At 59.5% G+C, this 22,451-nt stretch overlaps 1 protein-coding gene across 10 annotated transcripts in view; it reads right to left on the bottom strand.

Moving 5' to 3' along the window:
• Positions 1–20,764, bottom strand: part of CAMK2B (calcium/calmodulin dependent protein kinase II beta) — a 61,450-nt gene extending 40,686 nt beyond the window's left edge. For 6 of the 10 annotated variants that reach the window (XM_059730486.1, XM_059730489.1, XM_059730488.1 and 3 more), the window contains exons 1-2: positions 20,611–20,762; positions 14,596–14,690 (exon numbers count right to left, since the gene is read on the bottom strand). In XM_059730486.1, the coding sequence (XP_059586469.1) occupies positions 14,596–14,690; positions 20,611–20,675 (160 nt within the window). In that variant the 5' untranslated portion in view covers positions 20,676–20,762. Of the gene's footprint in view, positions 1–14,595; positions 14,691–20,610 lie in introns of all 10 variants that reach the window. The other 4 variants (XM_059730493.1, XM_059730494.1, XM_059730495.1 and 1 more) reach the window with 3 other exon arrangements.
• Between the last annotated feature and the right edge of the window lie 1,687 nt (positions 20,765–22,451).

Below are 22,451 nucleotides of genomic sequence, written 5' to 3'. Positions count from 1 at the left end.
CAAAGGACTGACCCCCAGGAAACCGGCTGGATACTGCCTTCCAGTTACAGGTGTCCCCCCACAAGCTTCCTGGAGACAGGCAGGCAGGGTCAGACACCTTACTACAGCCTGGAGACATCATGTTGCCTTCCCTCCTTCCCCTAGGAGGCAAGGACGTTGGGTTGATGAGCTTCTGTTCTCCACAAATCGATGTTGTGCACAGATGTATTATCTCATTAGCTCCTACGTGAGGGCTTCTGGGCACTCAGGCTGGCCATCTCTTCCCTCTCCTCCCTCTTTTGTTCCCCTTCCATAGATTAATGTTACACCAGCCCTTTCCTATCTCCTGGAGCCTCACCTGCCTTCCCGTATTCTCCACCATTGTCATTAGCAGCTATGAAATTGTTCCTTTGAATCCACTGGAGGGGGTGGTGGGGGAGCAGGCCCAACTGATCTCCAGGCAGCTACCTTCTCTAGGTAGCCTCTAACCAGTTCTTTCCTGACAGTAGCTGGGTTTTTTTCCCTGCCCCCCCTGCCCCAGCTGCTAATTGCATTAGTCAGCTGATCAGCTAATCTTTTTAGTGAAGGCTGAAGCAAAACAGGCATGAGATGCTCCGACCCTCTGGTCTCAGCTCATGAACATGCTGCCTCATCTCTCACAGGACTGCCATGGCCAACGATGTTTGCTGTCCAGCTGCATCTTGTCCCTGGGACCTATGAACAGGACCCCAGGGTGGGACAGATCCTCCGTCAGGGAGAGCCCTGGGGGTCTCTCGCAGCAGATCCCTGCTGTCTCAGCTCAGGGTTGTGAGCGAGATGCTGGGGCCCCTGGGCAAGGGTCTCTGTCTTGTTAGATCCTAGAGGGCAGACAATAACCACCACGATCCTACCAGCCATCCAAACCAGGGCTCTGAGATACCCCGTCGGCAGAGCCCACCACTGCTCCCCTGCGGCATGCTTTCTGCCCTCCTGGTTACATGACCCCTCAGTCCCTGGCCCCAGAACCGTGCCAGTCCATACAGTGGTTCACATCACCAGGCTCAGCTTCCTTCCCAGGGGCGGTTGGAGCACGGGCAGCAAAGGGCACCCTGCACTCAGACAGGGGCCTGGGAGGGTGTTGCTACTCAAGGTATGTCATCAGCCCAGCCCAGCCCAGCCCATTGGGTGCTTTGCTTCCCAATGGACAGGGGGTTCCTCTCCTTCCCATCCCAACTCCACCTTGTGCCTGTCCCACACGGTCCCAGGCCCTGTAGGAGTCTGCCCATCATCGCCTCCATGACCCAGATTCCCCAACATGTCTTGGGGCCCTGCTCCCCAAGAGGCATCACGGGTGACCTGGTTTGGAAGTGAGTGTGAGAACAAGCAGGGACACTCAGACCTGAATCTCCTCCCTTGTTCCGTCAGGGGAAGGGAATTGTGAACAAAACTGAAAGCATCATGATGTCTCTTTATAAATCCCTGAGGCATCTACACCTTGAATGCTGTGCTCATCTCTGGTTCCCGCAACTCTGAAAGGAGACAGGGGAACTAGAGAAGGTACAGAGAAAGGCAACAAGGATGATGAGTGGTGTGGAGAGGCTTCGCTATGAGAAAACACTAACAAGGTCAGGCCGGTTCAGACTGGGCAAGACTGGGTCTGCCCCAGTAAATGGCAGCTCTGGTGTTCTTCTGTTCACTGGTGACAAGCTCCTGACAATAAGTATCCCCTCCGGTTTTGCCAAGGGCGCTGCAGGAAAATCTGGCTGGAGGGGACTTCATCAAGGCCAAGCCCCTGCTCCCAGCATGCTCAGCCTTGTCTGAACCCTCCTGGGGCAGCTCTCTGCCTGCTGCCACCTCCTTGTTCTCACTGCCAGTGGCAGTAACACCCCTCTCCCCCCAAACCTTCCTGAGAGCAATGCCAGGCTCTGCTCCACCAGCCACCCCCAGCAGTGGCTGGAAGCGTGACTCAGAGCAGCTCCATTGGCAGCCAGGCACTGCCCTCCCTGGGCCCTGGGGCGATGGGGGAACCCAGGAATATGGAGGACATGTCCCACTCCTTCTCAGCATGGGCACCCGGGGGCCCGGCCTGACAGCCTGCCTCACCCCAGGCACTGCCTGAGACAGGGTTTGGCTCTCCCAGGGAAGAGGCACAAGGGGTTCAGAGCTCCCAGCCCAGGGGATGGGAGCAGGGTCTTTCTAGCAGCCAGGTGGCTGACACATTTGGACACTGAGGAGAGGCAGCTCCCACCTTCCACCAGCTGCAGTGAGAGAGGGCACAAGGGAGACACCCCAGCCCTAGAGATCCAGGTACCTCTGCAGCTGTGGATGGAGCCTGTGCTAGGGCTGCGGGGTATGCAGGAAACCCCCAGGCTCCAGAGGCAGCAGCAGGTCCCCCTGAGGTCTACGCCAGCTGGGGGTGCTGACCAGAGCAGGCTGGCAGTCCCTGTGAGAGCTGAGCCAAGCCCTGCTGGATCTCCTGGGCTCGGCTCAGCAGAGAGGACCCGCATCACGGCCTAGAGGTGGGAGCCTGCCAGGGAACTCCCTGGCCGGCAGGGTGGGCAGTGGTGCCAATCACTCGGGGCTGTGGAGCCAGGTGGCTGGGTGCAGCCGCCAGGCTCTTTGCAGAGCTGAGGGCTTCACCGCCTGCTCTCCTGAGGCTCTCAGCGAGACTGTCCTCCTCCCAGCACTCAGGATCCCACAGGACAAAGCCCCCCACAATAAGACCTGTCAGCTGCTCCCAGCCCACCTCAGACAGACACCTGCCCGGTCCCTGTCACAGGGGGATCCCACTGCCACGGGGCTGTGCGCCTGGCCTGGGGTGTTCGCTGTGGGCAAGGGAGTGCAGGGGGTAGACTTGACCTTGGACCCACCAGGCAGGGCAGAGCAGGGGCTGCTTCCTCCATCCCATTGCTCCCCGAATGAGCTACGTTCTTACCCTGGTACCCACAGCCTCAGACACGACTGTGCCCACAGTGAAGGGGGTGGCGGGTCCCCGCACTGTGCTGTCTGCCCCTGCACAGGACAGGAAGGGAACGGTGCTATCCCCGCAGCGCCTGGATGCTGGAAGAGGGGAGTGGGGCAGGCTGGGCTGGGGTGGCAGGCATTCGTAGAGCCACACAGGGAGATCAGAGACTGCCAGTCCCCCAGCGTGGCTGCCCCCAGGCCTGGCATCCCACGCACACTTGCCAATCACATCCCACCCCAGTGCCTCTGCTGGTGCCGCTGCCTTGGCAGCCCCAGCCTCCCGCCTCCGTGAGCAGCTGCAGCATGTCCCGTCCCCCCACACCAGAGGCGGGTGAGCCAGGCTTTCTCTACCCGCCTCTGCCCCACAGCTGGCACCGGTGGCCCAGTCTTCCCTGCTCCCCTTGGGCACTGGCACAGCTGGGAAACTGGCTGCCGGTCTTGGTGCCATGGCTGTCCCTGTCTCTGCCCCCCTGGAGGGACTGGGGGAAGCGGGTGCCTGAGGGGCCACATCCCCATGGCAGAAGGAGAGGCAGAGCAGGGTGCTTGGAGCCAGTGGGCTCCCTACACCAGCACGGTGAGACCCCCCCAGGGCTTCTCTAAATGGCTTTTGCACCAGTGGGGACAGGACAGCCCCAGAGCAGGCACCGCCTCATGTCTAAGGGGCCTGGGGCAGGCTCCTTGCCTTCCCAGCTCTGGGCATGGGCACAACACCCTCCCACAGAGGCTGGGATTGCTGCTGCCTTGCCCTGCCTGGGCTGTGTGTATGGGCCAGGTGCCAGGAGATGGCCATGCCCAGTGCTCCAGGCTGAGAGGAAACCCTCACTGGGACCACACATGCAACTATGCTAATAGTGAGCACAGCATCTTTAAAGAGGATGACTCGCCCAGCCTGCCAAGTCACAGCAGAGCAAAGGCAGTTGAAGGCATCGGTGCCACCCAGCTCCTTGCTCTCTCCCCATCCCCAGCCTTGTCCTCTCAGCTCCAGCTCCAGCAGCCTCTGACTCTCGCCATGCAGCCCCCACCCCAGCAACAGAGCCCGCAACCCGTGAGAGAGGCACCAACAGATCCAGCCTGACTCCTGCTCCATCACACTGCAGCAACTCCCCCCCACCATCACCAACCCTGGGCACTGTGCCAGCCTGACGCCCCCACAGTCACAGCCCTAACAAGCCTGCCTCGGTGCCATGGAAACAGCCCTGATGAGTGGTGCTGGCCCAGCCCAGCCCTTTGGGCTCCTTGCCTGCACCGAGGCTTTGCCAATACAACCAAGCGCCCCTCTGCCTCTCTGTGACAAGCCTCTGACCCTGAGACCCAGCCATGGACCATGGCCCCATGGCCCCAACCCAACCAACACTCTACCCCACTGAGCTTGCCAGCTTTGCATGCTGCCACCACTGGGCTGACAAGGGCAAGCCCGAGCTCTGTTTTTTTCTGAACGCCTCCTAGCAGTGGGCCAGCGCTAGAAAGAGGGACAGCAGGCAGGCAGGAAGATGCTGAGTCCTAGGCAGTGCCCTGCTGATCACGGGGGTGGAAGATGTGGCCTCTGGACCCACCATGGGGCAGGGCTTGGCCTCCAGATTTTCCCAGCTGCCGTTCAGAGAGCCCATGACTGCTGACACATACAGGGGTCTGGTGACCCTTGGGGCTGGATGCAGGGAGTATTCAAGGGGTGCAAGCTGGGACATGCTCCCCAGGCTACAGTTAGGGAAGGGTAGTGTGGCGGGGCATCTCCTCCAGGCCCCACTGTACCCAGTGAGGCCTTCTCCCTGGAGCTGGTGCCTGGGCAGGGTGGACTTTGGGGCAGGGGGAACCCCCTCCCCATGCCCCATTCGCTTCCTCTCCAGGATCCACAACTTGTGACTGCCAGGATCCTTCTGCTGAGCCCAGCCTGGCAGTCAAGGATAGCTCAGTTGCAGTAGTAGCCAGACAACAGACCTGGCATGTGCTCAACCCTGGCTGCTGCCTCTTCACCTTCTTGGCTGGATGGACACTGTGCTGCCCCCAAGCCTCAGTCAGCCTCAGGCAATAGCAGGACTGGTGCTGTCATTGCAGGATCTCATAAGACATTTCACAGAGGAGAGAGTATCAACATCCACCCATGGTAGGGATGGGGAAACTGAGGCACAGAGCAGCCCTGCCATCCCACCCTGCCACCTTTGAGCCCCCTGCAACCCTAACTGGGTATCTGAGGGTCAGCATGAGCTAGGCACAAGGCACAATCCCATGCCTGAGAAGCCAGAGCAGAGCATGCAGCAAGCCCAGAGCTGCGTGCTCAGTGTTCACCAGCCACAAGGCGCCTCGTCCAGGTGGGTCCATGAGAGTCTGAGAGGCTGAGAACAAGCCTTGGGTCTCTCCCACAAAACAGCTCTGGTCTAGGGGTTTACTGAATGGTCTAGGGATTCACTTGTCGATGTGACAAAGTGATCAACAAGGCTAACAACACTTTATCATGCATTAGCAGATGCATGACAAACAGGTCCAGGGAGGTGATGCTTCCCCTCTATGCGGCAGTGGTGAGGCTGCAGTTGGGGTACTGCGTCCAGTTTTGGGCACTGCACTTCAAGAGGGATGCGGAGAATCTTGAGAGGGTTAAGAGGAGGGCCGCTCGTATGGTCAGAGGCCTGCAGGCAAGGCCACCGGCAACGTGTAGGGGATGCATGCAGGTGCACATGCACCCCCTATGAAAAGGCGCTGCCGACGCTGCTGGCAGCGCCTGCGGGTGGTTGCCAACCCCTGGTCAGCGCTTGCCAACCCCCCACTGCCGACAGCGCCAATGGCATCTGCCACAGCTCCCAGCTTCCCACTGTCATGCACCCCCAGCTGCTGGGGGCACGGCGTCGTTCATGGGCAAGGCCCTACGGGGAGAGAAGGAGGGACCTAGATCTCTTCAGCCTTCGCAAGGTAGATCCCCCCGTGGCAAGGGGGGAAGGCCAAAACCCCCAGATCTGCTGCAGGAGCCAGCAGCAGGGGTCACGTTCACAGTGGGTCAGCACTATGTGGCCACGAGAGGCGTGCTTTGCTGGCAAGTTTCCCAGACAGAGGCTCAGAGCAGTTTGGAAACCGGGTGTTGGAACGGCATGCTAAGAGGTGACTTCACTCCCAGGTATAGCTGGCTTGATCCCCCACCCTTCTGGGTGGCCAGGCTGAGCATAGGACCTAGGACTCCCAGCCAGAGGGACACAGAGGCCAGTATGGGCCCAGAGGGAAGTCACCCTGCTGCTCTCTACAGTCCAGGAGCTCCTTGGAAAGTTCAATGCTGCAACACCAAACAGCCTGGGGTGAGGTGGGAGTAGTTGGTAGAAGCCTGTGCATGCAATGCTGATGCTCTGGACCAGGGGTGGGCAATTATTTTGGTGGAGGACCACTTACTGAGTTTTGGCAAGCCATCGAGGGCCGCATGACAGGCAGCCAGGGGCAGATAAAAATTAATTTTCTACATTTTTTAGGCGCCCCACGGGCCAGATAGAATGGCCTGGCGGGCCGCATCCGGTCTGTGGGCTGCATTTTGCCCACCCCTGCTCTGGGCAGAGCATGGCTTCTCCACGGTTGGAGCTGGTTCAGGACATGCAACCAGCACACAGCAAGTGGCTTCCAGTCATACTTGCTCAGTAGGGGTCCCAAGAAGCTGCTGTCGAGTAGAGACATTCAGGCTCAGCCCTGCTCCATCCACCTGAGCTCCTCACCCAGGCTGGGGTCTTCCCTGGCCCTGCAGGGCTGGGACATGGCTCGGACCAGAGTGGGGAGGCTGTGAAGGCAGGGGGCGGGCTAGAGGCTGTACAGATCTGCACCATCTGGCTTGGATCTCTGAGCTGCTCTGCTCCAGCTGCCAAGCTGAGACAGTGGGGCCAGGCTCCCGGCACCCATCTCACTGGGGACAGAGATGTCTGGAAGATAATGGGCACTTCCCCAGTGCTGCCTGGTGCGGGGGGGCGGGGGGGGCAGCCATGGCCCAGCCATGTAGAGCCTGGCTGGGGAGGGGAGTGGCGTGACTGAGCATGCTCCATTCTACCTGCAATGCAGTGGCTGCAAGTGTCCTCTACTAACCCAGCTGTATGCTAATCCTGTCATGCCACCCAGGACACTGATTAGCACAGCAGCAGCAGAGCTGGGGGGGGGCGGGGGACCACGGCCTGAAAGATGGTATGGGGAGGACAGGGTGGGGGTGGGGGGCAGGAAAGCTGCTATTTTTAACTGGAACCGAATGCAAATGACAAGCAGAGTCCTCTGCAGCAGGCAGGCAGCTGGGGCCTACGTTGGAAGCTGAGAGCTGGGAGCTGGGGCTTGAAAGCTGGGCCAGGGCAGGCCACTGGCTGAGAGCTGGGGCCCCGGGAAGGAAGGGGAGGAAGGAAACAGCAGGGAGAAGTGTGACAAACAAGGGCAGAGGCCCCAGGCACTGTCGCAGGCATGCTGCCAGGTCTCGCATGTGCTGAGAGAGAGTGGCCACATGCCCCCGGGGTGTGGGGGGAGAAATCAGCAGGGATCCTTGGACCTGGGGATACGCAGCTCCATGTGCAGAAGAGGACATGGCCCCGTGGCCTACATGCATGCTGAGCCAGCTGTCCCAGGCAGCCAGAATTATGCCAGCTCTCCGGGGCATGCCCCGCGCCATCAATCTGAGCAGCTCTTGTTCCATTTCTGCCTAGCTCCTGGGGCAGGCACTGCAGCACAGAGTCGGATGGCATGATATGGGAACAAAGGTCTTTACTGTTCCCTCCCAGGACTATTCTTGCTCTCCAAACTGCCCTCATGACTCCAAGAGGTAAGGCCCAGTGCCAGGACATCCATGGTGCGATCACCACTGCAGCCAGGCTCTCAACCCACTTGGGGTCAAACCCCGTGTCACCTGGTCACCTGATGGAATAGGGCAGGGGTTGTCAACCAAGGTAAGCGTATCCCTTGGGGTACTTGGGAAGGCCCTAGTGGATATGTGCAGGCGGGCGAGGACAGAGTGCCACCACCCACCAGCCCGTGCCACTGTGTCTCAGAAGCAGGGCCGGGGGGGGGAGCAAGGGCAGCCATTCGCCACCCCCTTGCCGTGTCCAGATGCTGGGGGTACACCTATTAAAAAAGGCTGAAAGCCCCTGGATTAGGGGCAGGGGCATGTGAAGGACCTGGCTCCAGCTAGGCTGGGGCATGGACCTGCAGCACTGTGGGGACCCCACATGCCTGTGTCTGCTCCATAGAGTGCAAGGAGGGGTGACAGCCTGGCATGTAAGAGGTAGGGGGCTGAGGGGAGGTCCTCAGGGGGCCTGGTCACTGGCGGACCCTCTCTTGTGTGTCACAAGGAAGAGAAAACCCTGATGGACAGCACAGGAATGGGCCAGAAAGGCTGGATTACGGCTCTGGTCAATGACTAGGGGAGCTCTGAAGAGCCCCGTGGAAGGCTGTGGCAGTTTGGAGGGGTGGGCCACATCCCTGCCACATGTTTCAGAGTATAGTTTCTCAACCTGTGGTATACGTACCCCTGGGGGTAAACGATACACAAGCGGGGGGTACACGAGTACCCCAACACTCTCTCTTGCCCTCTTTTCCCCTCTATCTCTTTCTCTCTTGCCCTCCTTTCCTCTCAAAACTATGGCAAAAAATTTGGTGCACTGCATATTGTGTGGTGCTTTAAATTCCCCAGTAATAATTTGGTGTGCCCTCCTAGCTTTGGCCTACATCACCTCTAGCCCAGGTATATACTTGAGTTGTGCACCCCTGGTGTAAAAGATGGCAACTCTATCCACACCAGATCAGATATCTGTTGTATCACAGCCTTATATACACAGCCCTTCTTCCAACATATGGCACACATTAGTCTGTAAATATAAAATCCCCTGGAAAATTGAGTGTTGGGGTAATTATTAAAAATTTCAAAAGTTAGGGGGTACTTGCTACTTAAAAGGTTGAGAAACTGTCTCAGAGAACAGTGCATCTGAATGTAGAGTCAGGAGGCTCAGGGCTTAAGCCCCCCCAGGGACAGGCACCAGGAGGCCGCGCTGAGGCCATTGCACCAGCCAGAGCAAACTGAACCTCCCTGAGGATAGTGCGGAGGGTTATTTGGGCCATGCAGAACAAATACCCCGGCTCTTTCCCAGCCCTGCCCCAGCCTGCCAACACTGGAGGAGTGGGGAGAGAGCAGTTGTGTCAGGGGGGTCATGCTGTCCTGGGTCTACCCCATGCCAAGGGCAGACAGTGACTCCCTTTCCTGCATGGGGCAAAAGCAGCAGGTCCAGTTCGAGACCCATGGCACCCACCTCCCCCTTCCCAACTGATCCACCATCCTGATTAAATCCTGCTTCCCTGCTCAAGCTGCGGGCATTGCAGCCTGGCTGTTCGCTCTACCACATGATGCCAAGCTGAGCTGCGTGAAGAGCTGCTGCCTGACCACGTCCTGGAGACAGATCACACCTATGTTCATCATGGGCCTTAGTGTATGGCCAAGTATAAATGGGCCCTGGCAAAGGAGGCATGGGCCAGCAAACTGCACTAATCTTTTCTATCTTGATTTCACACATGAGCTCCATGTGGCACAGTTGGCTCCATCCCAGCCCAACCACAGCGGGTTTGCTGCGGTGCTGCAGCATTGGGTGTGCACACTCCCAGAGAAACTGAGGTGGGCAGAGGAGGGGTGAGTGTTGGCTTGTGCTGGGTGCCTAGCTGCTCTAAGCCCTTTCAAGGCTTTCGGCACTGTTCTTATTGCCTCTGAGGAGTCAGTGCTTAACAACCTCAGCATCCTTTCCTGCCCATGGCAGGGGGTTGGACTTGATTTGCTCAGGTCCTTTCCAACCCTACCAGCTATGAAACGATGACAGTCTCTAGCACTTGCTTTAAGCAACTGGCCCAACATCCCAAACTGTGCTCTGTGACACTGGCTGGGCAGAGAAACAATCACTCAGCCCTCGCTACCTCCTGTGGATGTGTGAGGGGTCTCTAGGGTTTCCCACATGACCACAAATGCCTGATATCAGGGGAAGGGGCCCAGCAGTGCAGGCTGCAGGGGCCGAATGTCCCCTTCCTATTCTGGGCTCCACGGCGTATGCCTGGGGCGTGCACTGGGTGCCTCTCTTCCTCGGCTTGGACCCAGGGCTCCAGGCCGAGAGCTGGGGTCATCTTGAACGAGGCCACTGGGCTCTACCATGCTTCCTACCTCAGATGCAGTCCAGCCTCTCCCAGCCAGGCCAGTAAGAGGTATAGCCTTCACCCCTCTGACTTCCACCAGCCAACTGCTATTGGGCACGCTAACATCCACAGCAGGAAGTCCCAGACCAAGGGGAGAATTCAAACTCAGGAAACCACAGATCACCTTGGTGTGAGGCAATGAAGTCCAGGAGAGCCGCAGCTGGGTTTCCAGGCTCCTAGACTGCTGAGCTCAGTCGGGCCAGCACCGTACAGTTTAGGAGGGTCCAGGGGGTTGCCACAGCTCTGTGCATGCTGTCTCCAAGACAGTCTACAAGTAGGCTGCTCTCAGGAGCCCTGGGGACACGATCAGCTGGCCCCACTGCAGACCCCACTCAAGGCACGCTGGCTTTCATCCATCCCACTAATATGCATCAATTTTCCAGCTCTCTGTGGTGTAAGAATAATCAGCTGTTCAAGGGAAAGATCTATGGGCAAGGCTGAACAGCAGGAGGGCCTTAGTTGCTAGCAAAAGCAAGGCAAAGATGAGAGTGGTGGTTTTTAACTTTTTTTAGACTCCAGGCCCCACTCAGAAAATGCCAGCTCTGAGCTTTCATTCGTTTCTCAGCTAAAGAAAAACACGAGAGCCACTCTTCTCTGGTGAGGAATTCAGAAAGGGCCTGACAGGCCAGAATGGTTTTCAACTTGAAATCTGCAGAGCTATTTTGTGAAGTGCATTCACACACCTGACCCTGTGCCACCCCCTGAAAGGCTCTCTAGGCACCCCGGCTGAGAAGCACAAGAGAGTATGTCAATACTCTCTACACTGCACAGAGCTGCAGCCAGGGGCAGGCTGCGAGAGCTGTGAGGTTTTGCTTGGGTTCGAGGCCTTCTGCCCTGCGCTCGTTGAGTGGGTAGCCACCACGCAGAGGGCACGAGATAACACAATGGCAAAGCATTTCTCCTGGCTTGTGGCTCAAATTTGCCCCCACTTTGTGACACCAGACCTGTCTCATCTAATCACTTTTTTAACTATAGCTTCTCCCCACGTGGTGTGGGATCCCAGATGTTGGTGGCGGTCGGATCCAAGCAAATTAACTTGGTGAGGCGTACCTCAATGCCTTAGTTGAAAACGCAGGCCAGCACCGAAAGAAACACGGACCATGATGGGTCCACACTAGCATCCCATCCTGGACATGGTGTTTCTGGGGTGTTTCTGGGGCCCGTCAGTTTTTAGGACAATCGGACTAGGGAAGCTGTTCTCTCACCAGGTTGCAGGGGGGAAAAGTAATCCTGCAAGGATACTGAGACCTCATCTCCTTTCCCTGGTGTCATATGAGACCCCAAACTGGAAATACCCGCAAGGCTGGAGAGTTGGAACTAGAAGGCGAGGAAAGGCCAGATTCAAGTGCAAGTCCGTGGGCTGTGTGCCTGAGCCCATCACCCCCTCAGGGGAACGTTGCCAGGAATAGCATGCAGCTCGCTGGTGTCACAGCCCAGATCTTGCCTTGCAAGGGAACGTCTCCTCTGACACTGCAGCCTTCCACTGCACTGTCTGGCCTGGCCCCCGAGCAAGGCGGAGAGCCTACCAAGCCCTGCTGCACAAGATCCCATGGCATGGAGACTACCCCGGACACTTGGATTTGCTGCCATCCTGGTAACATGCACAGGACCTGTGGTGTCACCCACCAGCTTGGCACTCCTGGCCTCTGCAACGGGCAGTGTGCATGCTCCAGAGCTTGGCGAGATGGGAACGTGCCCAGTGAGACATAAGCGATGAGCCAACTAGCAGTGGCTACTACCAGTGACTACTACTCCAGCCAAATTGTAGAGGAATGCTATGGGGATGACCAGTGGCACCTTCCTGACTCCAAAGACTGTCCCCTGCTAAACCTCATGCCCCTGATCCAAATGGAAGAAGCTCCCCCCCTGGCTTCTATCTGGGCCAGCCAGATTGTCCTGCCCGCCGGAGATCTTCAGCTTCATGCATGAACCTCATGGCCGTGGTTCTCCCCTAGGCAAGGCCTTGGTGTCTCCACCGCACAGAGAGCATGCAGGCCAGAGTCACTGACAGAGAGACTGGCTCCTGAGGAACTGCTGATGGTAACAGGGTGAAGCCCAGTAGAGGAAAGCTGGGGCTGGAGAGCTGAGAGACATCTGAGGTGGTGGACAGGTCTCCCCATTAGGAGATTTAGACTATTTATGAGTGGTGGGTCCCCAGAAAGCCCCAGGAGACAAGTGAGACTAGGACCCTTCACCTTCCCCTACAATGTCCCTGCACTGACCTCTTGCTCATGCAACCCAGAACAACCCCGGGCACCGGCCTACATCCCTGGGTGCTGCCTGCCTCCCCCACTTGCAGTGATCCCTGCTCACAAGGTCCCTGACATACCAGACAGTTGGTGCCTTATCAACTTGACCAGGCTGCCTCAGTCTCTGATCCTCCATCAGCCCTGCCGGTGCTGATCTAGTTTAAATATTTCTGCCACGGCACCTCTTTAGTGTTCTTATCCTCCCAATCTGGTCAACCTCTTACACCTAAAACCCTGCTAATCCACATTGCAAAGCTGGCTGTCCCCTCCAAGCTGAACTAAAGCCAGGGCCGCTGGCTAGCAGAGTCTGAACAGAGGTTAGCCAAGTCTGATCATACATATCCCACCTCTGGCAGCCTTTTTCTCCTTCCTCCCTTCCATGCCGCTAGCAAAACCCACACAACTTCCCCTTCCCCTCTGCTCGGCCTTGTCACCCACCCCCAGACATTGCTCAAAACCCATGGGGTCAGAGCAGTGCCAACCATCCCTCCCCATGGGCCAGGACTTCACAGCGCTAGGAGTTGCATAGACCACAACCTTCCCTTACTGAAACTAGCCCTTCCAGCATGAGATCACGAAGCTCTAGAGAAGCACCAGCAGGCCTGCAGCGGAGGGCAGAGTTAAGGTGCTGCATACAGCCTTAGCTTTTGGCTTCCTTGCCTCAGCCACAGTATCCCAACCCGGTGCTACAAAATAGCTCTGAGGGGTTGATTGGTAGTGGAGAGCCCTCACATGATTTTTACCATGCCCAGGAATAAATCCAGGTTATCCCAGGGCTGTATTTTATTCTAACAACAGATTTCCCCTCGAGGGTGTTCACTGGCTGGGCCAAGCCCTCCTGAGCTCTTTTTTATATTTCAAATCAGTGGCTTCTTCCAAAAATTTAGCTGAGTGGGTGAGAAAAAGCACCCTTGATGCTTGACATAGGACCTACACAAACACACTGGCCTAGCAGCTGACTCTGACTGGGCTAATACACATGGATATGCAGATGAAGGAAGGTGGGATTATATCCCTGACCTGCAAGAGCCGTGGGTACTTCCTGGCATGGATGGGCAGCCCCAGTGTCAGAGTGCTGGACTGGGCAGGTCTGGGACCCAGGCCCCATGCCTCAGTTTCCCCCATCTGTAACACAGGTAAGCAGCCCTGCTTTGGCTCTCAGGGGAGGGTAAGTGCCCCCATAACTCTGTTTCTACCCCTGTTTTAATGCCAGGCAGTTTCTTCCCCAGGCAACATTGCCTCTCTTGGGGCAGCTGAGGAAGTGGGGTCTCTGGGCCAGTGGTTTTCCATGTCTCCTCCGCTGCAGCCAGAGGCATTCATCACCCTAATGAGTGAGGATCTTTGGCTGCCATGAGGTCATGTGTGTCAGGTGGTGATGTTGCCATTGGTCCCCATGGAGACAAGCATGAGATCACCCATGACATTGGAAGCATGAAGCAGTGGGTCCAGCATGCCTGAGGTGGAGTATGGACCCCCTCACCCTGTGCCCATCACCGTGGTGTCTAGGCTCCTTGCTGTGTCTTCACTTCCCCAAGGAACGGGACAGCTGTCCTACATCACTCAGCAGCTGGCAGCCAGAGGCACAAACCTGGTGAACATAGTGACTATCTCTTGTGCCCCTGCAATTCTCTCATGGACGCCCCATAGCACAGACAATCCCCATTTACTACGAAGCCACCATCAGCCGGTGCTGATTCTGTCAGGCACCTGCTGCAACCGTCATGTTAAATCCCTGCTTTCCCTGGTGAGAAGGCTGAGCTACAGGCACTCACATCCATATCATCCTGCATCACCCAGCTGGGGTGTGAGATGCTGCCAGAAACCCTTGACCAGTTCTCTCAGTCCATTCCCAGGGCTCGGCCGTCGTGGCAGCAGTGAGCCCAGGTTCGTGAAAGCTCATGCTCTCAGTATCTCTTCTTGAGTACTCTGCAAAGGGGACTGAATACTTGGCCACAAAGCAACCAGCACCAATGCTGGGGGGCGCCAAGCAAAGCTATGTAGCAGGGTCTGTGCCCCAGCTGGGATCGACCATATGGGCATTTGCAAAGCCAGCTGCCAGCTCCCTCCACACCAGCTGCAGCAGACAGAGCCCTCTCCCCAGCCCCTGATGCTCTGAACAAGTTGCATGAGGACACTGGTTTCTCTTGGCCAAGGTAAGGCCACTGGGCACACCACAACGCCCTTGATGCCTTCTCCCCTCCATCATGAGGGCCATGCCCACCTCTTCCCCCCACAGCAGTCAGGCTGGGCCCACACCTACCTCTCGCAGACAGCTTCTTGGTGTTGATAATCTTGGCTGCGTACTCATGGCCACTGCAGAGTTTGACACAGCGCCGCACCACCGAGAAGGCCCCCCTAGAGAGAGGAGAGGAGAGCGAGACAGGACACTCACTGTCCAGACTCCAGCAAACCTGCACCAGCTCAGATGAAGTGGCGGGGTAGGGACCTGCCAGGCATGGACTTGGGGACAGAGAGATCCTTGATGGCTCCCTCCCCCGGCTGCCTCTGAAGCCACATCTTCTTGAGAGCCCCCTGCCTGGTCCACGCCAGGCCCCAGGGAGGATGGATTTGCTTACCAAGGCCATCAGGGACCCCTGAAGTGGCTTTGTTTCCCAGCCCCTTGGTGCAGGAGAGGCAGGAAGAGCTCTGACCCTGGCCCTGCCAGCCACCCTTCAGCTCCTTAACAGCAAGGCTGAGACTTTGCAGTCTCCCTGGGGTGAGGGGGCATGCATGAGACTTGCAATGGTGGCTTGAAGCTGAGCTCGAGGTGGCTGCCCTCAGGCCTGGACTGGGTTGACAGCACATGGCGGGGGGCTGTGGTTTCCAGCTGTGAGGGACCAGCTAAAGGCATTGTGCAAGCACGTGACACTCCTGGCCCTTTTCACCACAGAGCGTCAGGGCAGGGACAGGACAGACCAGGACCGGCCAGAGCCCGGGCCCTACTGCCAACCCCACAAGGCCCATCTCTGCCTCTCCAGCCTCCTGAATCACCTCCGGGAACATGAGGGGCTCTCTGCCCCCATCTCACTCCTGTCCTTGGGGCTCTGCTGCTTGGCAAACCCAGCCCAGGGGGTTTATTGACTCCTTTCATTCCCCCGCCTTAAGAATTTTCCCCTCCCAGTGATACCTCCCTGCTCATTAAAGCAGCATCTGATTTCCTCCCCCATGCCCTTGCAAGGGGACAGGACCTGGAGGAAAGCTGTCAGGGGCTGGAGGGGAGGGAGCTGTTCTCCAAGGATGGGATGGGGGATGAATGGCTCTGGGGGACTTAATTGCTCTTGATCCTCGTTATCCACCAGCAGCCAGGGAACAGCTCGGGGTGGAGGAGGTTCTGGAAGAGCCTTCCTCACACTGGGAAACCCACCCCATCACCATGTGCCAGCCAGATGCAGCTGGCGACCAAGCATCCCTGGAGCCACACCATGTTCCCATCCATCCCATGGCCAGCCCCTCTTCCTCTCCCCCTGCAACATGTGCACACACAGGAGCAAGGTCCATTGGTTAATTCCCCATCCTTTACTGCTGTCCTTCAACCCCAACAGTACGGTTCTCCTGGGGTCCCACCACAGTTTCCACTGTTACCAGCTCCACATGGCCTGACTTAGACAGCAAGGGCTTTCTTGAGCCTGGCCCCTGCCTGCAGGATCTGTGCCTGGGGCTCCTGGCACCCAGGAGCTTGGCTTTACACCGGCTTGGGCAGTTTTCTAGCACTGCCCAGGAACCTCTGGGGGTTGGGAATGGCACGGAGGGCTGCACTGTGGGGTTGGGAGTCAGCTTGCTCGCTCTCAAAGCACCAAGTGCCCCAGGAAGTCAAGGGGGCAGGGGAAGCACAAGCCAGAGGGGAAGGGGTACCTGGAGACCCTGCCATGTGGGGACATGGCTACAAGGGGGGTTCAGGGACACAGGGGTCCCATGAGCCAGCAGGAATGGCTGTCACCACCTCCCTGCAGCGAAGCAGCTTTCTGTTCCCTCTGGCTTTAGAGACAGCAGCCTGGCAAACTGCAGATGCTCAAAGGCAGCCATCACGGGAGGCTGGGCCTTGCACTATCTGGCAGGGTGGGGGCTGCCGAAATGGGGTCAGGCCAGCTGCAGTCTGGGCCTGCTCCTGAGAGACTCACAGTGCTGTCCCATGGCCAGTGGAGACAGCAGCATGCTGGTCGCTTGCGGGCACGTGATCCCAGCCAGCAGGGAGAGCGAAGGACTTGAAACTGGGCTGGAGGCTTCTAGAGCACTGCGATTTCCATACCCATGTCTCAGCCTCTCCCGGCGGTGTCTGGCGGGCACCCTGGTGGGCACAGGGAACTCCACGCACCTTCAAAGCGTGGGAGCAGCAAGGGGCTCCTTCAAACAGACACAGGTTTGGCAGAGGATTTCTCCTGGGCTTCCCCTGCGCTCCAGGCAAGGCTCAGTGAGAGGGCTTGGGCTGGGGTGCAGCCAGCGCGGGGTGGGGGAAAGGAAATCCCACATCTCCACTATGCACAGTGCGCCTCTACCCCATGCTGGTGTGAGCTGTGCATCTTTGATAGCAACACCTGGGCTGGAAGACCCACGAAGACAGGAACAGCCTTTCCTGGCTTCCATGGTCTTTGCAAAGCCAAGGATGACAGGATCAGAGGTGCCAGGCCCCTCCCAAACTGGCAAGCCCTGCAGCTGTTCCCTCCTGTCCCCAAGGCCTTGCCAGCTCCTGAGCCCTGTCTACACTACACTATTCCAGTGAGTTGTTCACCAGCCCCGAAATCCTACACTACAGCACCCACCAGCTGCCCTTCAACGGACACCTAAGACTCACCGTGTTACTGCTGCTTCCACCCCAAAAAAAATGCCGCACCAGAACAGTGCAGGTCCCATGTGATGAGCACTGAGGGAAGGGGAAAGGACACAGGCCCTGGGAAGTGAAAAATGGGACATGGGTCTGCCTCTGCTAGGGACATGGCCCTTGGAACAAGGAGGCCCCTTCACCTGGTGTCTCTAGCAGGCAAAGCGAGGCAGGTCCCTCTCCCCAGTGTCCAGCTGGGGCCGGAAAGGCAAACGGATTTGATCATGGCCACATGGAAAATCTGTGGCAGGGTGATTTCCCAAAAAGCCAGCTAGTTCCATAACTGTCTATCCTCCTGGCATCCTTCTCCCTTGTGCCAAACAGAGGGAAATATAGCCCCCAGGCTGCTAACACCCATCCCCGTCCTGAGGATGGCTATCATCCTACACCAGGGGTAGGCAACGTTTTTTGACCAGAGTGCCAAAAAACCCACAACGTCTATCTTGGAAGGTGCTGGAGTGCCGACACGCCGGAGCCCGGAGCAGCTGTTTGCATCCCCCCGGCTGCAGCCAGCCCACGGAGCTCAGTCTGCTTGCAGCAGGCCTTGCAGCCTCCCAGCCGCCTGCTGGGAGCAGCCTGGGTTCTGTGGCTGGCAACAGCTGCTTAGAGCCCGGGTTGGCGCGTTGTGCCGAGTAAAATGGCCTTGCGTGCCATGCTCGGCATGCGTGCCAGGGGTTGCTGACCCCTGTCCTACACAGAAGCATTGTGATCACTGCAGAGCTAGGAAGAAGGGCAGGATGATCCAGCCCGGCTGCCTGGCCAGAAGACACCATGGCTTATCCTGGCAGAAGAAGGTGAAGGGTCCAGACTCGCTGAAGGATGGAGCCTGGCCCTAGTGAAATGGTAGCGAGCTTCACTTCTCTCAAAGGTGCAAACCTGTGCTTCATTCTTCCTTTAACAGTCTCTTTTCAGCCTCCTGCGCCTGGTGCACCTGCCTCTGCTCTCCTGGTGGCACCGAGCAGCCCTGAGTCTGTACAGCGACATGTACCAGAGATACAGTGACCACGAGGGCAAGGAGGAGGGAGCCATGACTGTGCCAGCCTGCTAGGAGGAGACAGGGCTCCCCTGCTCCCCCCAGCCACACTTTTCCCCTCCGGCACCAGGCTCCTAGCCCCGACACCATCCAGCCCAAGTCCGCCCAGCCGGGCACGGGGCCAATGCAGCCAGCAGGGGGAAGCCCCAGCCACGCCCCAGAGCTGCCAAGTCCTGCTCAGTGCTCTGGAGACTTTCAAAGCCCCCCCAAGCTGCAAGGAGGTCTACGGCAGCAGTCCCCAAACTGCAGCTGTCAGGCTTTGCTCCCTGCCTCCACCTCTCTTTAGTCCTGTGTGGCCACAAGCTCCAAAGCAGGGGGGTCTCCCAGAGATACCAGCATACAGGACCCTGCCGTGATGTCTGGGTCCCCCAGCCTGCTTGGCACCACACTGGAGACTCCTGGGCTGTGGGATGCCTTTGCTGTGCATCAGAGACCCTGTACTGTGGGCGATCCATGGGTGGGGGGGGGCGGGGAGTTGCTGGGGACCCTGTGGTGGGTCTCTCCCCTAGCCAGGGCACCCCAGGTTTGCAGCAGGGGGTCCAAACCCCTCCCGGAGAGCAGATCGCAGCAACCCGCCCCCGCCCGCCTGGCCTCCCTCTGCTGCCGAGGCATGCTGCAGTGTTTGCCACCGCAGCAGTCTGTTACCATGGAAACGCCGGGTACCCCGCATTGGATGCAGGGTGGGGGGATGCCTGGAAAGGGAAAGGGAAGAAGAGGCTCTGGGTGGCCTGGGATGGAGGCACTGGAGGCTGGTCCAGCTCCAGGCCCCCTGGGAAGGCTGGGGCCCAGTGGCAAGGGGGTCTCTGGGGCCTCTGCGCCAATCTGTGGCCCCGTGGCTCACTACAGTGGCCCAGCAGGATCCTGTGGCAGCCAGCTCCTCCTGACATGCCCTGGAAACTGTCCCCAGCAGGACAGCTCCTAATTCTCCCCAGAGCCCTGGGGCAGCTGATCCATTGCCCGAGGCCGGACCCTAAATCCCTTGGATCTCCCCCTCTGTCCACAATGGGGTCCCCCCCCCCGCCAAGCCCCAGCTCTGTTGCCACTAGACCTGCCAGCCTTGAGAACGTGCCACCATCTTGAGGCTGGCACCCAGTGGCCATCAGCATCAGGCCCTGCTGGCTGTGGGGAACTGTCCGGCCTGATCCTGGCTTGTGGATGGGAAATCCGGAGGGAGGATTAAGGGAGAAGCCATCTGCTCTGGAGCTGGGAGGGCTCAGACTTGCACGGAGGGGTGTCACCTCACGGCAGGGCTGTGGGAGCCGACGAGAGGTTCCCGTAGATGCTCCCAGCCCTGGGGACATGAGAAGGGAGCGTGGCTGTCAGGGTGCTGGCAGCCGGAGCCTCCGCAAGCATGGACACCCACTGCAGGGAGGCACTGGGAGTCCCCCAGCCCCGAGGCCTTGCCTCCAGGCTCTGTATCTCCTGGCACCAGCAAACATGATGCGCCTGGTGGCAGGGAGTTTCTCCAGGTGTCTCTAAGAGGAGGGAACCCTGGCCCGGTGCCCCTGGGTCTTGGGGGGGCGTGGGGGGGGCCTGTGTCCAGCAGCCTCTGCGAACCACCCTGTGCTCCCCACAGCAGGGAGGGCCTAGCTGATACAACAGCCTGGGGCCATGCTTCGTGCCTTAGCTTCCCCTCCTCCCAGCTGCATCCAGGCATTCAACCCACTCCAAGGCTGCTTGGACCCTGCAGCTTGACCATCGGCCCCAACACTGCGCTCAGGTCCTAGCCATGACCTTGGTCAGTCCAGCCTCAGCACCCCAGAGCCACATACCCCCACCAGAGGCAGGCTTCCCCCCCCTCCAAGCGTGTCAGCAGCTGGTGGGTGCGGGGCACCCCAACCCCGGCACCCCCCATCTCCACAGGCCAGCAGGGCCTGGCGTGTCACCGCATCCCACCCCGGGATGTCCGGGAGGAACCCGCCAGGCCCTGATGGGGAAGAGGGAACCGGGTCCCAAGCAGTGGCAGCACTGGACAGCAACACCAAGTGGGGGGGGTTAAGGGTCTTGCCAAGGGCCGGCGCCAGCCACCAGTGGCAGGGCCAGCCTTAGGTCCAGGGCTGGTATGGGGAGCCTCGTGCCCGTCTCTGCTTGGAGACCCAGGGGAGCCATGCCAGGCTGGGGTGGGGGGTAGGCACGGCCACTGCAGCCCACCTGCTGGGCACCTCTGGCAATGCACCCTCCCACCCCCTGTGCCTCAGTTTCCCCATATGGGCAACTCCCCCCCCGCCCGGGTGACAGCCCTATCTTCAGGGGCTGCATGTCCGGCCTCTCCAGCGCAGGCCGAAGTGGGGGCGGAGGGGCAGCGGGCCCGCGGGGACGGGACAAGGCAAGGCAAGGGTCCCAGCTCGGCTCTGGCAGGGCCCGGCTCCCCGGCCGGTGCTCGGCGCTGCAGCCCGCGCAGGGCGGCCCCGCGGCCCGCTGCTTACTTGCCGATTTCCTCGTACAGCTGGTACTCGTCGGTGAAGCGGGTACAGGGCACGGTGGTGGCCATCGCGGCTGGCGCTGCGCTCCGCTCTGAGCCGCCGGCTCCGGCTCCGGCTCCGGCTCCGGCTGCGGCGCGGTGCGGTGCGGTGCGGCTCCGCCCGGCAGCGGCGGGGGAGGAGCCGGAGGCGGGAGGCGCTGGGCGGGCCCGGCCAGCCCTGGCTCTGCCCCTGCCCCTGCCCCTGCCCCTGTCCCTGTCCCCCCCCGGGAACTAGGACTCTGCAGAGGGGGCTCCCCAGGACCCAGGCCCAGGGAGGGGAGCATCTGCCCCAGCATGCCCTCCACCCATGGGAGCGCAGCCGGGCCAGGGGCAGAGCAGGGCAGTGTCCACTTGGCCCGCAGGGCTTGGGCTGAAAGATGGGGGCTGCCCAGACTTGCATGGGACACTGAACACCTCCCAATCTCCCCCCCCCAACCAGGCCAGGTCCGCGCTTGGCCTCCAGGACAGCATGGACCTCATCCGCCTGCCCTCCGCTCCGAAAGTCCGGCCTGGTTGGGTTTTTTGCCCTGCTCTGGCTGTAAGAAGGGGCCTGGCGTCCCCATCGCAGGACCTCTGGGGCTGGCTTGTGACTGCGGCACAGAGCAGGGCAGTCCTCGCAGCGGCAGTAGAGGCCAGAGCTCCTGCCACTCTCGGGCAGGCGCTCTCTGGCCTTTATCAGTGCTGGGACAAGCCCCAGCTGGCCGCCAGTCTCTCCCCATCACCTGATTCCTGGAGCTGGGGCTTTACGAAAAGCAGGCCTGAGGCCTATGAGGAAACCAGCAGAGCTGGGGGCAGTGGGAGGGCTGGGACTGCAGTGCCTGATGTCAGGGCCCCCATCTTACCTGCTTTGCCACCAGTGGCTGAGGGAAACGGGGATCCCTGGCCCAGCTGGGTCTCAGGTCTGGTTCCTTCCAGTGCGGAGATGAAACAAAAGGGTCGGAAGACCCTGGGCATCTGCGAGCGTTGCATGGAGGGGTTTGGTGTGGCCTGGTGTCCCTGAACTCGGGGCTCTCCATTGACTGGGAAAGGGGGCTGACTGCAGGTCGTCCGAGTGCCGGAAAGGCTTTGTCCCAGAGAGGCCTGAGAACGTGTAGACGCAGCATGGTGCCCACCTCCCTGCTGGCAGCCAGCCCAGGCAGTCTCGGATTTGAGTGGCATAGGGCTGCTTTTTCCCTCAGTGCACCAAACACCCACGTCAACAGCCTTAGGGGCTGCCTGCCTGGGGTGGTGGTGGGGATCTCGGTGTCCCCAGCCCTTGACTGCATGCTGGGCCACATGTGCCTCCAACCTCTAGGATTGGGACCACTGGAACCATGGACTGTGTGTGGGGAGGGAGCACTCTGAAGTCCTGGGACTCAGAGATTGACTGGAGTAGATGGGGACCACCCAGCATGGCCCCCAGCCCCGCTACGCTAGGCACGGACCCAGGCACGGCCCATGTCTCTGCCAACAGGGAGACATCCCTGCCCTCCCCGGCTTGCGCAGCCCAGGCGTGGCAGCTTGTCCTACTCGCAGCGCCAACTCCCTGGGAGCCCTGCTCCGTTTCAAAACCAGGATTTCTGCTCTCACCACAGCACTGGGGTCACCAAGCCTTCTGGAGGCAGGTCCTGAGCGGCAGGAGTGGCCATGGCCTCATCCAGGTTGCCCTTGAGGCCACGTGTTCATCTTTCCCTGTCGGGTTGGGGGCAGCCAGAGTGGGGGATGGCCCCTTCCCTGGGCAGCTGGGGACCACATCTGCCCCCACAAGGCAGGCTCCCATGGGGAAAGTGACTTCGCACTCAGCCATCCAGGAGCAGGGATCATGCC

This window comes from Alligator mississippiensis, chromosome 7, assembly GCF_030867095.1.
Source record: "Alligator mississippiensis isolate rAllMis1 chromosome 7, rAllMis1, whole genome shotgun sequence".
Lineage (NCBI taxonomy): Eukaryota > Metazoa > Chordata > Crocodylia > Alligatoridae > Alligator > Alligator mississippiensis.
The sequence above is the reverse complement of the archived record's forward strand: the minus strand, read 5'-3'. Positions and strand labels throughout refer to the sequence as shown.